At 36.4% G+C, this 20,489-nt stretch overlaps 1 protein-coding gene across 1 annotated transcript in view; it reads right to left on the bottom strand.

The window, feature by feature from the left end:
* The window catches only part of CUBN (cubilin), a 396,867-nt gene that overhangs the window by 27,725 nt on the left and 348,653 nt on the right, over positions 1–20,489 (bottom strand). The window contains 1 exon segment of the mRNA XM_004391280.1: positions 461–669. Within this exon segment, the coding sequence (XP_004391337.1) occupies positions 461–669 (209 nt within the window).

Below are 20,489 nucleotides of genomic sequence, written 5' to 3'. Positions count from 1 at the left end.
ATACAGAAGTTTCTTGATTCACTGTCAGTGAGATTTCAGAACTAAGATATTGCCTATATGTAAAGGTAACATAAAAAGTAAATACATAAACTTATGAAATAGATAAACTAATAGGTTGTTATTTTCATTACAAATATTGTCATTTATTTTAGGATTTTTCAAAGGTACTCTCCACAGAACACTTCTTCCCACCAATCCTCTCTTGACAAGGCACTAATGGACAGAGGGATACTAGAAGCTAGTGTTAGAAGGCATACAAAATTTTGGAGTCATCTATATTAAAGATTCATTCAATAGGAAGAGCATCTGTGATATTATGCACTGCATCATTGAAAAGCAGGTCATTTTAAACACAAGTAGTACTCACAATTTTCAGGACTTCCTGTATGGTATAAACTGGAATACACTATAATTAAAGTCTGGGATTAGTAGACTCTGTTAAGAAATATAATCGCCTTACCTTTACATAATCATAAAAGCATCTTTGCAAAGTAGTCGCTGCCTCCAGAGAAAATGTACTGAAGGTGAGTTTAATCAGTTTGTTTACAGGTGCACTTATGAACCATACACAGTTTAAATTATTGTCATATCTTCCATTTGAATCAGAATCAGGAGATGAAAACGTATAATTGGAACCTGTCAGATAACCTCCACATCCGTGTTGAGGCCCTGTGTTAAAACAAAGACAAATCACTATACAGACCAAATAAGAGATATCTTAAATTTCATCTGTAGGGTTTTAAAAAGAATACAATTTATAGTTCTGTTACACTTTTATGAACATTATCAGATCCATCACTAAGCTTCAGTGGGCTTATATATGTGTTTCTACTTACTTTGGCTTCTTCATTACTTATTTCCTCTCCTCTCTCGTCTCCAACACTTCAATTGCCTCAATCTCATTCACACAGTTGCTTAGAAAAGTGAGTAACCTGATTTGTTTCTATACGCATTTTTAGAATTGCTGATACGATTTATTAAAGCTTTTTCTATCCTTGAAAAATCCAATTTTATACAAAATATTTTGCATAATAAAACTGGTGGAAAAGGTGAACATGTCTTACTTTTATGTTCCACTTTTATGAACACTATCAGATTGAAAACTGAATGTATGAAGACTTTACCCAACACCCCAAGAAAACTGACTCCTAATAAACCATTTATTTAAATAGTCTGATAGAAAGTGCTTGGGAGGCATTTAATTCTGCAGTTTATTTCATATTAAACAATACTCTTTATTTGATTTTTTCTTTTCCAAAAAGAAGGGGAAGCTGTGGAAGAACTGTGTTAGAGGAAAAAGTCTACCAAATTTGAAATAAAAACTTTGAAATTCAAAATAAAATTGCTAAGGAGAGATGGAGAATACTCTCAAGATAATTAAATGCTGTGTTATGAATAAGAAATAGAACAAACCCCTCAGAACATAGGATTTAGTTTTGTCCAGTCCACTGCCTAAGCAGATGTCTCAGAAATGAGGTAAGAAAAGCATAAAAGAAGAAAAATTTATTGACAATTTTGAAAGAAACAATGAGGATGAATGAAACCCAAAATAGCTCCAGTGGGAATAGGGTTTAAATAGGTACTCAAAGCAATGTTCATAGAGAGCATCTATGAAATTCTATACAAATATAGGCCGTTACTAGTTCCAAAGTTAAATTTCACAGGCATTGGCCTTCCATCTACTTGTCTTATTCCATTTATTTATCCTAACAATAAAAGGATTGCTTTCAACATTAGCGGGCACTAAGACTTTGTACTTGGATCTTGGCAGGAAATGTAAAAATGGTAGCCATCCTCAGCTCTGACTACAGACCCAATGTGTATTAAATGTACAGAGTGGTTTCAGTGTAGATGCATTGGTTAGCAGGCTGCCTTGTCCATAGCTTCTAAATCAGGTAAAACTAGAGTATTTGCACAGTCAGGCATTTCCTGGAGTTGAAATGCTTCGAAAGCCCAGTCCCTGATATATTCATAGACAGTATTTAGGATACTCATATGCACGGGAAAACTGAACAATGAATAAGGAAGACCAAAGAAGAATTGATGCCTTTAAATTATGGTGTTGGTGAAGAATATGGAATATACCATGGACTGCCAGAAGAATAAACAAATTTGTCTTGGAAGAAGTACAGCCAGAATGCTCCTTAGAAGCGAGGACAGCGAGACTTCATCTTATGTATTTTGGCAATGTTATGAGGAGGTACCTGTCCCTGGAGAAGGACATCATGCTTGGTAGAGGGTTAGCTAAAAAGAGGAAGATCCTCAGTGAGATGGATTGACACAGTGGCTGCAACAATGGGCTGAAACACAGCAACGATTGTGAAGACGGTGCAGGACCAGGCAGTGTTTCATTCTGTTGCGCATAAGGTCTCTATGAGTCAGAACTGACTCGATGGCACCTAACAAAAACAACAGTATCTAGGACAAATTACTTATTGTGAGCTCTAAGTACTGCACAGTGCTGGACCACATATTGCTAATGGTTCTGTTCATATGAAACAGACCTGAAGACTAGTTTGCATGGCTTTCATTCTATATGAACTGATTGTTAATTCACGAAACCACCTAAGCTTACTGAAATCCATAGCCAAGAAGAACAACTACTTAGGGTATTGACGGTATAAATTTATTTGTTTACTCAATATTTTTTCTAATATTCAAGGAACTATCTTTAGTGTTGAAATGGGAAGAGATGAATTAGGTAGTCCATTAGCAGCGGCAAGACATAGGTAAATAGTGACGATGACACACTGTAGGACATAAGTGCCAAAAACATACAGGAAACGTGAAATTCACAAGGAGGGGAACTTACTCCAGTTTATGAAGGTCCACAAATGGGATTAGTGGTAGCAATTCCAGACTGAAAGAATCTCATGACCAAAGATCAATGGACAAGGATTTACATTATATGATTGGGAAAGTATAATGCCGTTTGAGAAAACAACATGGCACTCAAAGAAGAATAATGGGAATTAAAACAAGGAAAATAAGGTAGGATCAGAATGTACTTTCTAATTAAGTCTGATCTAAAAATTAATCTGAAAGCAGCATTTTACATGTAAGGGGATAAGACTGGAGGAGATGACAGCAGTTAAGAGGATATTACCATCTTCTGGGCTAGAGGGAGCAAGGGACAATGAAGAGCTGAAACTTTGCATACAGGAAAATGATGTTGCTATTAATATATTAGCTTCAAAAATTAAATGTTATTTAAAAAAATCAAGCTATAGTGGTAGAGAGCTATGGCTGCTTATCAAAAGGCGGGCAGTTCAAATCCACCAGCCGCTCCTTGGAAACCCTATGGGGCAGCTCTATTCTGTCCTATGGGATCGCTATGAGTCAGAATTGAGTCGACAGCAGTTGAGTTTGGTTTGGTTAATGGTACTCACTATGCCCAAGTACAATTGTCATTCTGCCCTTATTAATTTATTAGCAACAATTAATAAATAACTGGTGATAAAATATATAAACCAAAAAAAAAAGAAAACAAGACAGAGTAGAACTGCCCCATAGGGTTTCCAAGGAGCAGCTGGTGGACTCAAACTTCCAAATTTTTGGTTAGCAGCCAAGCTCTTAACCACTGCGCCACCAGGGATCCAGTGAGTATCATTAGATACACTTAAATTATAACAATAATAGCAATGATGATGATGTCCTAAGGTAGATAAATCCTCCCTCCAGGGAACCCCAGAACGAGACTCCTTAAATCTTTGTCCTGGGTTGCTCTAGATTGAGTAGTAGATTAGATCATTCTTCATTTTTCAGTCCCTCTGTCTTCACTCCCTCTCTTTGCAGGGTATAGGATGGACTGAGTACATTTTTCTGTCCCTTTCATATAAGGCTTGTTCCTATGACTTGTTTTAGACAATAGAGTATTAGTAGTTATGAAGTAGGCAGAGGTCTTAAATGTGCTTGTATGGTTTGGTTTGGCCACTTTTGCTCCTGGACTCCATGAAGAGATCATGCCCCAGGTAACTGCTGGTCCATAGAGAAAGTGGATTCATGTGGCACAGACCTGAACCCAGCTAACCTGCAGTCTGGAACAGGGGCAGGTCAGCCAGTCTGTAGATCGTAACTGATGAGAATAAATGTTATTTATAAGCCACTGGATTTCAGATGGTTTGTTACACAGCATTACTGTGGTAATATCACACTGATAATACACACACAAATAGCATGTTTGACTTACAAAACTGTAATAGAGCACATTGCTTAATTCATAAAACGTATACACAGAATAAAGAAAATGGAGAGCTAACCTTATCATTAGATAATCCTGGCCAAAACATTCAGATAACTGAAATAAATATATTATATGTGTGAGTGGGTGTTTTTGTGGTACCGGAAATGGTTATAATTGCTCTAATTCCCCCACCTTAGTGTTTAAACATAGTACAATTGCACAGTACTGCTGCTCCTCCTATAGCAAAATAGAAACATAAACATACATGTTGTTGGCAAAATGTAAAGATGAATATTAACAAATGAAGGGTCTTTTGCCAAAAAAAGTACTATTATCACACTACTATTTTGGCGTTTCACCAGCAGCAGATATAACAGGAGAAAGAAGGGATAACTCTGTGATTATGAAGTAAATAATAATATTTCAAAATTTTTTTGCTGGTATAAGACATGTTAACCTTGAAATGTTGTTGAGCGTTATAAATCCATCATCTTTCTGGTTACTACACATTTTTCTACCATCCAGACACCTTCTATCTATCAGCACTTACTTCACCAGTCAGGCGTGTCAGAAGCTTTATCTTTACAGCCACTCTCTAATGACATTCCCTGTGCCCAAGAACAAATGTCACTCTAACCTTGTTCAGATTGGAAAAACTTCATATAAAAGAGCTATTTCTTTAGAGAAAGAACAGGTTTTGGCTTAAAAAAATATTGGAAATATAAACCCATAGTAAGCAATAAGTCTGGGTCCAGATCTACTTAATTAAAAATGAGCAAGTGAATCCTACATTATTTCCCCTACAATTATTAAACTTTAGAGTGAAGCTCAAGTCAGGGTAAACCTGATAAAGTAAACATTCTTATATTATCTCAGAGAAAGCATCTTGAAGGTTTTAGTGGAGTAATATAAATTGTTTTGCGCATTGACATTTTTATGGCTAACATTATATGCAGCTGACATTATTGAGGTGTTCTGGATAGTATCTCCATCAGTCCCTGAACAAACACTGCTTGGACAGATGGTGGTTGGCTAGCCATACTCACAGATAAAGATCAGCATTTTCCTGTGCTCCAGTGAGCCATCTGTGGCTCTAGGCTGTCATGGAAGGAAGCAGCAGCGAAGCACAGGAAGCACAGGAAGCAGAACATAAATGCATTTAAAGCCGGTGCCTTAGGGAAACGGGAGTGCACCAAGATAGCTTCATTTCAACCACACAGGGACACAGGGCTACATCTTCTTAATCCTTTCTTGGGATAAACCTCACTGTGATTTTCAAAGCTGCAGTATACAACTGCTCCAAAAGCAGTGAATTCATTTAAAACATTGAAATAGGTTTCGGATGAACCTGTTTTGTGTCTCTAAAAAAGAAATTTTATTTATTATTCTACTCCCACCAAGCCCTGGCCATCTGCTTCTCTAAATATTACAGCCTAGAAACCCATATGGGGCAGCTCTACACGGTCACATGGTGTCTCTATGAGTCGGAATCAATGCAATGGCTACCAACAACACAAAGCTCAAACACGTAAAATATTTTAGGGATAATATTTATGTTATGCAGGAGAAAAATAATGGTTTTCATGAAATGATTTTTTTTCAGAAACTTTCTTCAATTTGATTGACTTTAGAAATGATTTAACTTACAGTGTGTTTTAGTCTGGAAAAACTTGGAAAACATAAAACAAAATACTAAAAGAAAGGTAATTTACTAAAAGAACGGCAATTTCAGCAGCAAAGAAGTAGCTATAGTCAATAGACCAAGAGCAATACAGTATATAAAGAACTTAGGATAAGGAGTATTTTTATCACTGATTTTTAAATTTATTTTGAATTATTTAGGTATTACTGAAAACATCTTAGGTATGCATCGTTAGTCCCAGGACATTTTAAGAAAACCATTCTCACCAACTTTGAAATTTTTAAAAAATGATTTATTAAGAAAAATTATATGATCGTGTCAATTGATGCAGAAACAGTATTTTGCAAAATATAACACACATTTATAATACCTCTCAGCAAACTAGGAATAGAAAAGAATTTCCTCAACTTGATAAAGACTACTATAAAAACCATATAGCTAACACCATACTTAATGGAGAAAAATTAAATGCTTTCTTCCTAAGATCAGGAATAAGGTAAGGATATTTGTTCTCACCAATCTTATTCAGCATACTATTGGAAATTCTTACCAGCACAAATGGCGAGAAAAAAAAAATCATATAGACTGGTAAGGATGAAATAAAACTGAAGGTGGCATGACTATGTAGAAAATTCCAAGGAATCTACATGAAAATTCCTAGAACTAATAAGTGAATTCAGAAAGGTCTCAGGATAGAAGAACAACACATAAAAACCAATAACATTCCTCTATAGTAGCAATGAGCATGTGGAAATTGAAATTAAAAACAATACCATTTAAAAAATTTTTTTTATTGTTGTAGTTTAAATGAAGTTTACTTTTCAAGTTAGCCTCCCATACAAAAATTTATACATACATTGTTATGCGACCCTAATTGCTCTCCCCATACTGTGACAGCACACTCCTCCTTTCCATCCCTGATTCCTCATGTCCATTCTACCAGTTCCTAACCCTCTCTGCCTTCTCATCTCATCTCTGGACAGAAGCTGCCCATTTAGTCTCTTGTACCTACTTCAGCTAAGAGGCACACTCATGAGTATCACTTTATGTCCCACAGTCCAGTCCAATCCCTGTCTGAAGAGTTGGCCTCAGAAATTGTTTTAGTGCTAGGCTGATAGAGAATCCAGGGGCCATGCTTTCAGGATTCCTCTAGTCTCAGTCAGACCATTAAGTCTGGTCTTCTTACTAGAATTTGAGTTCTGCACCCCACCTCTCCCCTGCTCCATCATGGACTCTCTGTCATGTTCCCTACCAGGGAGGTCATTGGTGGTGACCGGGCACCATCTAGTTCTTCTGGTCTCAGGCTGATGAAGCCTCTGGTTTATGTGGCCCTTTCTGTCTCTTAGGCTAATACTTTTCTTGTGTCTTTGGTGTTCTTCATTCTCCTTTACTCCAGGTGGTTGGGACCAATTGATGCATCTTAGATGGCCGCTCACTAGCTTTTAAGACCACAGATGCCACTCACCAAAGTAGGATGCAGAACATTTTCTTAATAAGCTTTGTTATGCCAATTGACCTAGATGTCCCCTGAAACATGGTCCCCAGACCCTGACCCCTACTACTCTGTCTCTCACAGTGTTTGCTTGTATTCAGGAAACTTCTTAGCTTTGGTTTAGTCCAGTTGTACTGACTTCCCCTGTAGTGTGTGCTGTCCTTCCCTTCACCTAAGATAATTCTTATCTACTATCTAGTTAGTAAATAACCCTCACCCTCCCTCCCCATCCTCGTAATCATCAAAGAATGTTTTCTTCTGTATTTAAACCTTTTTTTGAGTTCTCATAATGGTCTTATACAGTATTTGTCCTTCTGTGACTGACTAAATTCACTCAGCATAATGCCCTCCAGATTCCTCCATGTTATCAGATGTTTCATGGCTTCATCATTGTTCTTTATTGTTGTGTAGTATTCCATTGTGTGGATATACCATAATTTGTTTATCCATTCTTCCATTGATGGGCACCTAGGTTGTTTCCATCTTTTTACTATTGTGAATAATGCTGCAATGAACACGGGTGTGCATATATCTATTCATGTGACGGCTCTTATTTCTCTAGGATATACTCCAAGGAGCGGGATAGCTGGATCGTATGGTACTTCTATTTCTAGCTTTTTAAGGAAGTGCCAAATTGATTTCCAAAGTGGTTGTACCATTTTACATTCCCACCAGAAGTGTATAAGTGTTCCAGTCTCTCCACAACCTCTCCAGCATTTATTATTTTGTGTTTTTTGGATTAGTGCTAGCCTTGTTGGGGTGAGATGATATCTCATTGTAGTTTTGATCTGCATTTCTCTAATGGCTAATGATTGTGAGCATTTCTTCATGTGTCTGTTAGCCACCTGAATATCTTCTTTGGCCAAGTGCCTGTTCATATCCTTTGCCCATTTTTTAATTGGGTTATTTGTCTTTTTGTTGTTGAGGTTTTGCAGTATCTTGTAGATTTTAGAGATTAGATGCTGATCGGATTTGTTGTAGCCAAAATTTTTTTCCTAGTGTGTAGGTTGTCTTTTGACCCTTTCGGTGAAGTTTTTTGATAAGCATAATTGTTCGATTTTTATGAGCTCCCATTTACCTAGTCTCTCTTCTGGTGCTTGTGCATTGTTACTTATGGTTCTTATTGTGTTTATGCCATGTATTAGGGCTTCTAGCATTGTTCCTGTTTTTTCTTCCATGATCTTTATCATTTTCAATTTTACATTTAAGTTCTTTGATCCATTTTGAGTAAAAACACAATACCATTTACAATCCCTCTAAAGAATATAAAAACCAAAATCAAAACTCACTTCTGATGAGTCAATTTCTACTCAAAGCAACCCAATAGGACAGAGTAGGACTGCCCATAGGATTTCCAAGGCTGTAAAGCTTTATGGAAGCAGACTGCCACATCTTTCTCCCGTGGAGCAGCTGGTGGGTTTGAACTGTCAAATTTTGGTTAGCAGTTGAGTACTTTAACTACTGTGCTACCAGGGCTCCTTAAAGAAAATAAAACAGATATATACTTAACAAAACATGTACAGTATCTGTGTGTTGAAAATTACAAAACGAATTCAAAGAAGATCTAAATAAATGGAGAGACATACCACGTTCATGAATTGGGACATAATAAACATAGTATAATTATGCCAATTCTCCTCAAATTAATATATAGGTTTAATGTAATTCTATCAGAATTCCAGCAAGGTTTCTTGTACACCTAGACTGCAGTGATTAAGAACTTGGCTGCTAACCAAAAGGTTGGCAGTTTGAATCCACCAGCCGCTCCTTGGAAACCCTATCGGGCAGTTCTACTTTGTCCTGTAGGGTCACTATAGGGTTGCTTTGAGTAAGAATCAATTCGACAGCAATGGGTTTTGGTTTGCTTTTAGACAAGCTTACCATATTTTTACGCAAATAACACACACTTTCTAGGTTTGTTTGTGGGCCTCACCCACTGTCCTGCAAGGTATTTTCGTAAGTGTGTTATGCTAATTTGTTTTATAGCAACATGTGGAAGAGGATTGGCATGGTGGCACTTGTGAGGGTGCCTCACTGGGGAGGGTGCGGACAGCAAACAAGTGCAGAAAGCACATGCTATTTGTGTAAAAATATGGTATTCTAAAATTACATAGAAAGGCACAGGCCCTCAAATAGCTAAAACAATCTTGACAAATAAATATAACATTGGAAGAACCACTCCACCTCTCTACCTGATATTAAAACTTACTATATAGCTACAGTCATTGAGACGGTGTAATATTGGTAGAGGGATAGACACATAGATCAATGGAACAGAATGCAGAACCCAGAAATAGACCTGCAAAAATATGCCCAACTAAATTTTCAAATGTGCAAAAGCAACTCAATGGAGAAAGGATATGTTTCAACAAATAGTGCTGGAGCAATTGGACACCCATAGGAAAAAAAATTAACCTCAACCTAAACCTCAGACCTTAAACAAAAACTAGCTCAAAATTGATTAAAGACTTAAATGAAAAATGTAAAGCCATAAAATTTTACAAGAAAACAGCAAAAAATCTTTGGGATCTAGGGACAGACAAAGTTTTCTTAGACTTGATAGTAAAAGTATGATGCATAAATGGAAAAATTGATAAATTAGATTTCATGAAGATTAAAAACTTTTGCTCTATGAAAGGATCTGTTAAGAGGATAAAAAGACAAGCTACAGACTGAGAGAAAATATTTGCAACCACATATTCAAAAAAGGACTACTATTAAGAATGTATAAATAACTACAAAAACTCCATAGGAAAAAAATCCAAACAATCAAATTAGAAAAATTGTCAAAAATAGAAACATATTTCATTGAACAAGATCCACAGATGGCAAACAAGCACTTGAAAAGATGTTCAACATCATTAACTGTTAGGAAAATGCAAATGAAAACTACAATGAGATAATAGTACACTATCTATCAGAATGGCTAAAATAAAGACAGTGATAGCACCAAATGCTGGCAAGGCTGTGGAGAAACTGTATCACTTATCCACTGCTGGTGGGAATATAAAATAGTACAGCTACTCTGGAAAATAGTTCGGCAGTTTCTTATAAAACTAAACATGCACTTACTGTGTGACCCAGCAATTACACTCTTGGGCATTTATCCCACAGAAATTAAAACTATGTCCACACAAAAACCTGTATACAAATGTTGATAGCAGCTGTGTTTGTAATAGCCAAAAACTGACAACAATTCAAATGTCCTGCAACAGGTGAATGGTTAAACCAATAGAGGTACATACATACAATGGAATGCGATTCCTCAATACAAAAGTAAGGAACTGTTGGTAATATACAACAACTTGAATGAGTCTCAAGAGAATTATCCTAAGTAAAAGAAGGCCAATATCAAGAGAGATAAATTCCATTTATACAACACTTTTGGGATTAAAATAACTATGGAGATGGACAACCAATCAGTGGTTGCCAAGGTTGGAAATGAGGAGAAGGGGAAGAGTGTGGTTATAGAGAGGAAGCAAGAGAGATTCTTGTGGTGACTGAATAGTTCTTTATCTCAACTTTAGTGGAGGTTACACAAACCTACACTTTATAAAGAGGCATAGAATTATACATACACACTGACATACACACACAAACATACGTGAGTGCATATAAAATTGATAAAATCTGAATAAGTTTTGTGTATTGTACCAATGTTAATTTCCAGATTTTGATTTTGTACTATAGTTATGCAAGATGTTATCATTGGGGGGAACTGAATGAAGAGTACATGGGACTTCCTTGTATATATTTTTTGAAACTTCCTGTGAATCTAAAATTATTTCAAAATAAATTATTGATTTGGAGCCTGGACTTTACCAACAAAATGTTTTGCTACAAATTTCATAAAAAAAATCTATATAAACTTTCACTGAAATGAATTGACTGACTTCTGATAAGTATCAATGCCAAAACAAGTAAGTAATCATACGTATGTAACATCAACCCTGAAAAGAATATTTTCTTCATATATTCTAGTGTGACTCTTTTTAAGTCTGTTAACAGTATGTTAGGATGCATTGGTATATACCACTGATTGAGTTATTTTAATCAATTTTAGGGAATAGGTATTTCTCTGGGACTTCTATGCCTTGCAGCATGAGTGCTGATTCATGTTCATGACAATAACCAGCACAGTCTCATATATGCATATAAATTCATGAACAAAATTTGGCACTGATTGACCAGAACACGTAATTCGAACTTAATTGAGGGTGTATAGTATAGATTTAACAGATCTCTTCTTTTGTGCCTCCACTGCCCTTTGTATACACTTTTGCTAAAAAGCACTTATCATATTAAATTTACAATAATTACTGAGTTCTCGTGTTGACTGTGAGCTTCTCAAGGATAGGGACCGTGTTGAATTCATCTTTACATCCCCAAAGCAAAGCTCACGGCCTGTGCACATAATAAGTAGCTGGTGAATATCGTTGAATGAACAATGAAGGCATGAATAGGAAACACACATAGCTTTTATTAGATTGATTGTTGCTTTCTAGTCTAAGTTTATAAGGTAATTCTTGTAAATAAATATATTTCTTAATTTATAAAGTTGTTGCTATATTATAAACAGATATTATGTATATATGCATGTGTATGTATGTTCACCTAAAAATGTATGTGCATGTATATGTATGTGTGTGTATGTACGTGTATATATTATATATATATATAGAGAGAGAGAAAGAGTCTTTTTTGTTCTATATATTAATCCATTCTTAAGAGTTAATTTAGTTGACTGGCATGGGATATTTGATGGTAAAGGAACAGCAGACAGCAATAAAAATTTTACCGGAAGATTTAAAACACTGCCTAAGTGAGTAGTTTTCTAGTGGGAAAATGCTTCTTTAGCTAAAAATTTGCAGTGATAAATGATGCTTGGTCTGTTATTTAAGAAAATTTAATCTCTGAGTATTAGATTTCTGCAAAGAGAGTAAATTTACTAATTTGTAAAATCCAGGATACATTAGTGGGCAGCAACACTATTTAAAGTAAATATGACTTCACTCAATATTGACAAATGCAAAAAAAGAAATCACAAAAAATTTTGAAAATTTTCTGTTTAGATCAAGTGGGATTAACAATTGTGTGTTATTTAGTCATTGGAAAATAGGTTGTAATATAAAAGATGTGGAATATATAAAAGTAGACCAAGAATCCAGTAACTTTTTAATAATAATTTAAACAAACAAATGGAAATTGATTTGTGTTATTGCTGATGTATTAGGTTGTGTATTGAGTTATTGTTGTTTTAACCTTTATTATTCTGGTGGAAGTATTATGTAATGGAGATAAGGATTGCTTTCCCAGTTGTGCTCAAGACTTGCTAGGTGACCTTGGCAAGTCACTTAATTTCTTTGTGACTTAGTTTCCCAACTTGTAAACTGAATGGAATAATACTAATAGAACTATAATAGAATAATAATACAATGTATCGGGGTTATACCATAAAAATATACACACAAATTACTTTGTTAGAATCCTGTGATAGGGAATTTTGCTAAGTTGAAGATCATAATTTGGGACTAGAAATATTTCATTAGAGATATTCATTATCATTATATTCCAATGTAATTATGCTCTGCGTAGCTATGCTAATTCTTTGTCATGCCTACAAGACAAATGGCAACATTTGTTTCTCAACGCCAGCATATAATAGGTTTCTATTGCATACATATGTGCAATAAAATATATATATATGTGTATGTATGTATATTGTGTACTGTCGAGTTGATTCCAACTCATCGCGACCCTATATGGCAGAGTAGAACTGCCCCATAGGGTTTCCTAGGCCGTAATCTTTATGGGGGCAGATTGCCAGGTCTTTTCCACTGTGGAGCTGCTGGGTGGATTTGAACCGCCCACCTTTCAGTTAGCAGCTCAGCTCTTAACAATTGTGCCATGAGGGCTCCATATATATTCATATATACATACCTACATACCTACATATTTTTTCTTTCTTTCATTTCTTTTCTTCCGTTCTTTCTTTCATTTCTTCCCTTCCTTTCCCTTTCATTTCCTTTCCTTCAGTCTTTCCTTTTGGAATAGAATGAGGATTGGAAACACAGCGACTACTATGCAGGGATGGGGTACAGATCGGTATAAAGAAGACAATATCAAATGAGAAGATGAAAGTGGAAAGAAGCAGCTCTACCCCAAATAGTGCAGAGAGAAATGACCTGCCTTTCAGAAAACTCCCAAGTATCCCTCTTCATCACTGTATATTTTTATTGATTGCCAAAGAAGCAATACAGGGTTATTAGGAAAAGCATGATTTTGGGAGACAGGCATGCTCCATTCAAAGCTTGGCTTCATCTTTTATAAACTCTTTGCCCTCAAACAAATTACTTAATCTCTTAGATTTTTCTTTCTCATTTGTAAAATGGGATCATTCTAGCCTCATAGTGTAGTTGTGAGGACTACATGAAATATAATCTATGCAAAGCACTGTATGCTCCATCTGGCACATCATAGATGCTCAATGACAGGCCACATTATCATTACACCCTGAGATTTTGTGGCAAATGTTTACTTGCAAGTGAACAGATTGCAAAGTTATCATACAAAGTTAACAAACTCTTTGTATATTAGAGTGATGAGAAGAACACAGTCATATAGCTCTAATAATGTCAGGTTTATAAACATTTAATTTGTAATCAAAGAATATTTAAACATATATATTGCTGACTGGCTTATTTTGCTTTTATGCTCCTGGGCACACAGCATTAAAGCCAAGCTAATCTGAATAAGGATCATGATTATTGCAGGGAATCTTTGGTTATAAATAATTTAAGCCAAAACATCCAGTTATCTGAGACAAAACTGGATTGCATTTTGGACAAGGCTGGTGTGGCTTAGGTTATGCAAAGTAATTGCTTCCTGTCTCTTGTTCACTTGAATGTTTTTCAAAGTGTTATAATTTACCATTCACCCAGTTTTATCACTTAGTTTTGTCTCCACAGTACCACCTGGCTTTATTTTCTTAAGGCCAGTCCTACCCTTCAAGACCAGGGTCAGCAATCTGGTCATTCCAGGAGGTGTAGACTCTGAGGGTAAAATGTTTTAATAAAAACACTTCTTTCCTTTCTTCTTGTTGATTTGGAATTTAACTCCTGTCTATTTGCTTTTGTAAGGTCTTGGTGAACTAAGCATTTGTTGGTTTCTTTATCCCATTCCCACATTCTCAGCTCAGCAAAAACTCTTTACAATAAAACCCACAAAGAATAAACTGCGGATAACCTTGTCATTGGCATCCTCTCCCAAGGGAAGTCTAATCACCAGCGAAAGTTACAAAGCTTAAAAAGGGCAGAAATAAGCTTAGTCTAGTTTTCTGCAAATGGGTTTACAGTTTCAGCTCACCTCATTCTCAGACTTCATCAGACATAGTAATGACATTAAGAGAACAGAAAAACATCATTTCTTGGTTGCTTTCAAGTAATACTCCCATTATTGCTAAACTGAGTTATTTGAGCAATTGTTTATGAAATTACTCAAATTATAATTCAACTATCTTATTGCACTTGTACTTCTAAAAGTAATTTGGATCTACAGCTAATATCAGCCTGCTAAGAAGTGCATAGAGACAAAGACACAGATACAATTAATGTCATTGAATGTTTGTAAGTTTATTCTTTTATTTTTAAGCTACAGAATTTTACAATGCCTCTCAATGTTCAAACACAAAAACCGTGAAACTTAAAAAATCATTAGAAGATTTAGTCTGAAACTGATGTGTTGTTGTGACTGTATTTTCCAACTTTGTGCCGCCAGAGCCTCTTCAGCCTTCTCTGTCTCCCTTTCCTTCCTTTCCTATCCCCTCTGACAAGTGAACGCTTTTTCAACTTCCTCAACTTCCTCTGATCACTGTCAACCGCCTTCTTTAAACATGTTTGAGAGACATTTTCCAGATGTTAAGGTAACAGGTAAAACGTGACCCCAAATGTGGAGTCTGGTCCAGTATCATAATTCTCTGAAGATGAAAGTGATCCAATTTACCACTTTGTGTAATAGCTGATTTATGTGAACCATGATTAATTGAATTTTGAGAATGAGGTTAATCTAGATATAATGGATAACGTAAGGTATATTTTATCTATATTATGATGTAAGTATGAAGTAGACATAATTTATCTACTTATTCTTTAATTCATTTATTTAGCTAATATTGATGGAGTAACAATTATGTGCTAGGCCTATGTAAGGCCTTAGGATTTAATTAGAATTTAACTTTTGATTTCTGATTTTAGTTATAAAATATACTGTAGAGTTGGATGGTTAGATTTCAGTGCAAAGTGGCTAAGAAAGAACAAGAAATCATTGCACCATGAAGTGGTCCTATTGAGAATGATGACCCCTGCCACACCCCACATCTTGGAGACAGGGTAGGGCAGGTCAGAGAGCTTTATAGAAGTTCTGGTTTTCAATATTACTTTCTAATACATACAGCCTTTGTCTTTGAAATCTAAGATACTTTACAGGAATTATCTATTTAATCCCCATTTATTCTTAAAAGACAGTGGTGAGATTTCAAATGAATTTTTACTGATTTTATTTTTTAAATTGTACTTTAGATGAAGGTTTACAGAGCAAATCAGTTTCTCATTAAAAATTAATACACATATTATTTTGTGACATTGATTGCCAAGCCCACGACATGTCAACCCTCTCTCTTCTCCACCTTGGGTCCCCTCCTAACTTCTCTTCCTTGCCCCTGAGCTGGTGTGCTCATTTAGTCTCATTTTGTTTTATGGGCCTGTTTAATCTTTGGCTGAAGGGTGAACCGCAGGAGTGACTTCAGTACCAAGTTAAAAGGGTGTCCGGGGGCCATACTCTTGGGATTTCTCCAGTCTCTGTCAGACCAATAAGCCTGGTCTTTTTTTGTGAGTTTGAAGGTTTGAATTTTTTTCTACATTTTTCTCCAACTCTGTCCAGGACCCTCTATTGTGATCCCTGTCAGACCAATTAGTGGTGATAGCTGGGCACCATCTAGTTATGCTGGACTCAGTCTGGTGAGGCTGTGGTGGTTGTGCTGCATTAGTCCTTTGGACTAATCTTTCCTATGTGTCTTCGGTTTTCTTCATTCTCCCTTGCTCCAGACGGCGTGGGACCAGTGGAGTATCTTAGATGGCTGCTCACAAGTTTTTAAGACCCCAGATAATAACCAAAGTAGGATATAGAACATTTTCCTAATAAACTATGTTATGCCAGTTGAGCCAGATGTCCCCTGATACCATGGTCCTCAGCCCTCAGCCCAGTAACTTGATACTTATGGGAGTTTGGATGTGTCTAGGAAGCTTCCATGACCTTGCCTTCAACAAGTTGTGCTGACTTCCCCAGTACTGTGTACTGTCTTACCCTTCACCAAAGTTACCACTTATCTATTGTCTAGTGTTTTTCCCTTCCTACCCCGTCTCCCAGTAACCATCAAAGATTGTTTCTTTCTGTGTGTAAACCTTTCCGTGAGTTTTTATAATAGTGCTCTCATATAGTATTTGTCTTTTTATGATTGACTTATTTCACTCAGCATAATGCCCTCTGGATTTTTATTTTAGTAGATAAAATTTGAGCTCAGAAATGTTATAGGACTTTTTCAAAGCCATATAACCAGGCAATGAAATAAAGAATCAATTGGATCTTGGCCACCTGATTCCCGATCGCCAGCTCCATGCATTTGGCCATGTTTCCACCTTTGTTGGACTATGATTCACTTTGTCCTTGTTAAACATGTGCTTTGGTATTTTTGCCTTTGTCTCATAGCAAAGGTCTCTAAATCTGACCTTAATCCCACTTGACTCATTCTCCATATAGTATCTAGCCCAGGTGGAAGAAGCCAGATAGTGGCCCTAATCCCCAGTATGTAAGGTGTGGGCAACAGGGGGCTGGGAGCTTTGAGTCATGCTTCCAGTATTTACAGCCCTAGGGGAACTGAACAGCTACTCGCTGGCATTGCCTTAGCCTAACAATGTCTGCTCCCCCAGGAGGCAGCCTTGTCCTTCTTGAACGTGTTCAAACCTGCAGGGGTCACTCTTCACTCTCTCCTTGGCAATCCACTGATCCAAATGCTTTCAAATCTTCCAACTAATTGGTCTAAGTTCAAGTTTTCACACTGAAAATTTGCTGAAGTGTTACAAAACACATTGTTTTAGAAAGAAATGACAGGACTATGGTATTGCACAGTAAAAACGTTTACTTTAAATCCCCAATCTAATCCCATACTAAAGTCCAGTGACTCTGTGATGAGCGTGTGTCATGAATAGACCAAATGTGCTAACACTCTGGCATAAGACCAGTATAGGGAGGTGAATTGGAGGATTTTATGGTTTGCAACTTGTGAAACGTTTGATGAGTTATACACAGAAGCACTGTCATGGCTGAAGCTGACCCTGGTGGTAAAGGAGTGGCAGAGTCTAAACTAGCAGAAGTTAATAGAATAAAGGGTCTTTATAAGTGTCAGTTCAACTCTGTAGAGCATGCCCACTTCAATCGAATCCTCAGAGCTGATGGCTTTTTAAACTTTATGCAATCACATACACCACTAACAATCTGATAAAAGCTATGCACTCCCTCCCAAAAACTGTGCAGGGATTTGAAGATAAATTCAGTTTCACAGATCCCTGAAGCTCAGTATTATCGCTTCACTGGTTATCAGTCACTCAGGATCAATTATTCATGCAGTGCTGGGTTGAATGGGGGCGGGGGTGCAGGGAAAAGCAAATTTACATTACAGGAAGATACTAGCTCTTGTGAATTGCTTGTTTCTGCTTTCTCCTACCTTAAATCCATTGCACTTGGCTCCTTAATAACAAAAGTTCCATGAAAGGAGACCCAATTTCATTACATACTTAGTAATTAGCAAAATACTAAAGGATATTTCCTGAAAATTTGCTCTGATCCACTAGCAGTACAAATATAACCCTTTATAAAGGAGAAGTTTACCTAGTAATCACATAATTATGTAAGCTTGGCTCTTTACTAACTTTTGAAAAATGAAAGCAGATGTATACAACCTATTGCCAAATACATATATATATATATAAATTTGCAAAAGTCAATTTAGCGGTCAGTCAAGATCTTCTTGTTGTTGTTAGTTACTGATGAATTGATGCTGACTCATGGAGACCCCATGCGTGCAGAGTAGAACTGCTCCATAGGGTTTTCAAGGCTGTGACCTTTCAGGAGCAGATCACCAGGCCTGTCTTCTGAGGTGCCTCTGTTTGAGCTTGAAATACCAACTTTATGGCTAGTAGTTTAGTGCTTAACTATTTGCACTACCCAGTCAAGACGTAACTCTACTGAAATGTCACAGACTAAAATGGTTTCCACTTCACTCCAGTTATTTACTCAGTGACGATAGTGTTTTTCAGACTGAACTGACGGTCTTGGAAACTAAAATTTACTCTCTGGTCCAACCTTTTCCTGTTACACTAAAATCTGAGCAGCTGCCACAAAGTTGTTTTCCCTCTCTTTACAGGGAAGGCAGGGTGGTTTCAAATGGATGAGAGAGAACAGAAAGGCTGTACACTCTATTAGCCAAATCTAAGTTCTTTATCCAGATCTTTAACAAAAAGGTTATACAAACTCTAGAATTAAATCTACTATTGTTCCTTCCTCTTTCCCTCACCATAAACAATAAAAATCAAAGCAAACAAAATTTAAAAAGGTATACATAATGACCAGTAGACTTATGTGAGGTACTGAAAGCTCTGTAATATCAAAATAATAAAAAATTATAATACTTAGGCTTTCAGTTAAAAATTACTGTTAACAATTACTTAAAATGACTTCTTAAGTATTTCAAAGTGGCCCATGGCATTTATACAAATGAATAGGAGATAGAAGTCATCACCGTGAAAAACTGTGGTAGCACTATGTTGGCAGGTAATGCAATTCCACTTCTGATCTCTACACTTAAATGTTCCTCAGTAATCAAAGGAAAACAGCCATCGACTGTAAGTATTCAATGACTCATACACAGACAATGCTTCTGACACTGCAAGATTTTCCTTCTGTGAGACTTCAGAAAAAATCACAAGAAGCCTAAAAATGTCTTCTTCCTAGCTTAGAAAACAAATTACTTTAAGGACTCTAAGGAACACTGGAAAACTCTGGATAATTTGGGAGGCTTCATGCACATTTTTTAAGACTACTTATAAGACAGCTTTTAAGACAACTCTCAATGGTCATGTGAAATACATTAAAAAAAAAACAACAAAAAACAGTTATGGCCAAGTTGATTCTGACTCATGGTGATCCCATGTGTGTCAGAGCAGAATTGTGCTCCATAAGGGTTTCCCATGGTTGAGTTTTTGGAAGTAGATTGCCAGGCCTTTCTTCCAAGTCACCTCTGGGTAGAACTACTAACCTTTCTGTTAGCAGCCAAGCATGTTAACTGTTTGTACCACCCAGGGACTTTGAGAATAACCTAGGAATAAGAAAAACAATTCGAAAGCAGGTAGCAAGAGCAAAATGCAAGCATATGCCATTTGGTTCTAAAATCTGTGCTAAAGGCAAGAATCTATGAGTTCTTTTGTGCAAAAAATCTCTAAAGGAAAATTAATTTTTCTTTTGAAACAGCCCTCTGTGTTTTGTATGCCACTTCACTTTGCCAACTCTTTTAAGGCAGTATTCTGTCTGCCCATGAGACTTGCTTCCAAGTTATTATTGATACAGCTAAGTAGGGTAGGTGGCAAAGTGATTTTCTAATGCAATTTGTCACGATGTCTGAGGTTTATTGGGAAGCCTTCAAAACACAAATGTCTAATTGTATCCCTCGAGAAATGCATGAAAAAGATAACACGCCAAATGTAAAGAAGTTTAAGGTAAGTTTTGCTTTGTATCAGACAGAGAGATGAAGCTTATCCACAGCATGAGGTAAAGAGAAAGAAAGAGTTGGAAAAATGTGTAAGGCTTAACATGCTAGAAAATGTCCCAGTTCTTTCTGAGTCTTCAAGGTAATTTGTGTGAAGAGCTGTTAGTTTTCAGAACAGTAATCACATCTATATTCAAACAGAAGAATCAAAACACCTTCCAAAGTCAAATTATCTTAGACTGTGGCTATGCTCTATTAGTACGAATAAACAGGGAATCGAGTAACTATCCTCTATGTCAGATGATTCAAAGTTTGGAGTTAAGTTTATATAGGTAATTGTTTTTGCACATGCAATTGG

The sequence above is a fragment of the Trichechus manatus genome, unplaced genomic scaffold, assembly GCF_000243295.1.
Source record: "Trichechus manatus latirostris isolate Lorelei unplaced genomic scaffold, TriManLat1.0 scaffold00075, whole genome shotgun sequence".
Classification (NCBI taxonomy): domain Eukaryota; kingdom Metazoa; phylum Chordata; class Mammalia; order Sirenia; family Trichechidae; genus Trichechus; species Trichechus manatus.
The sequence above is the reverse complement of the archived record's forward strand: the minus strand, read 5'-3'. Positions and strand labels throughout refer to the sequence as shown.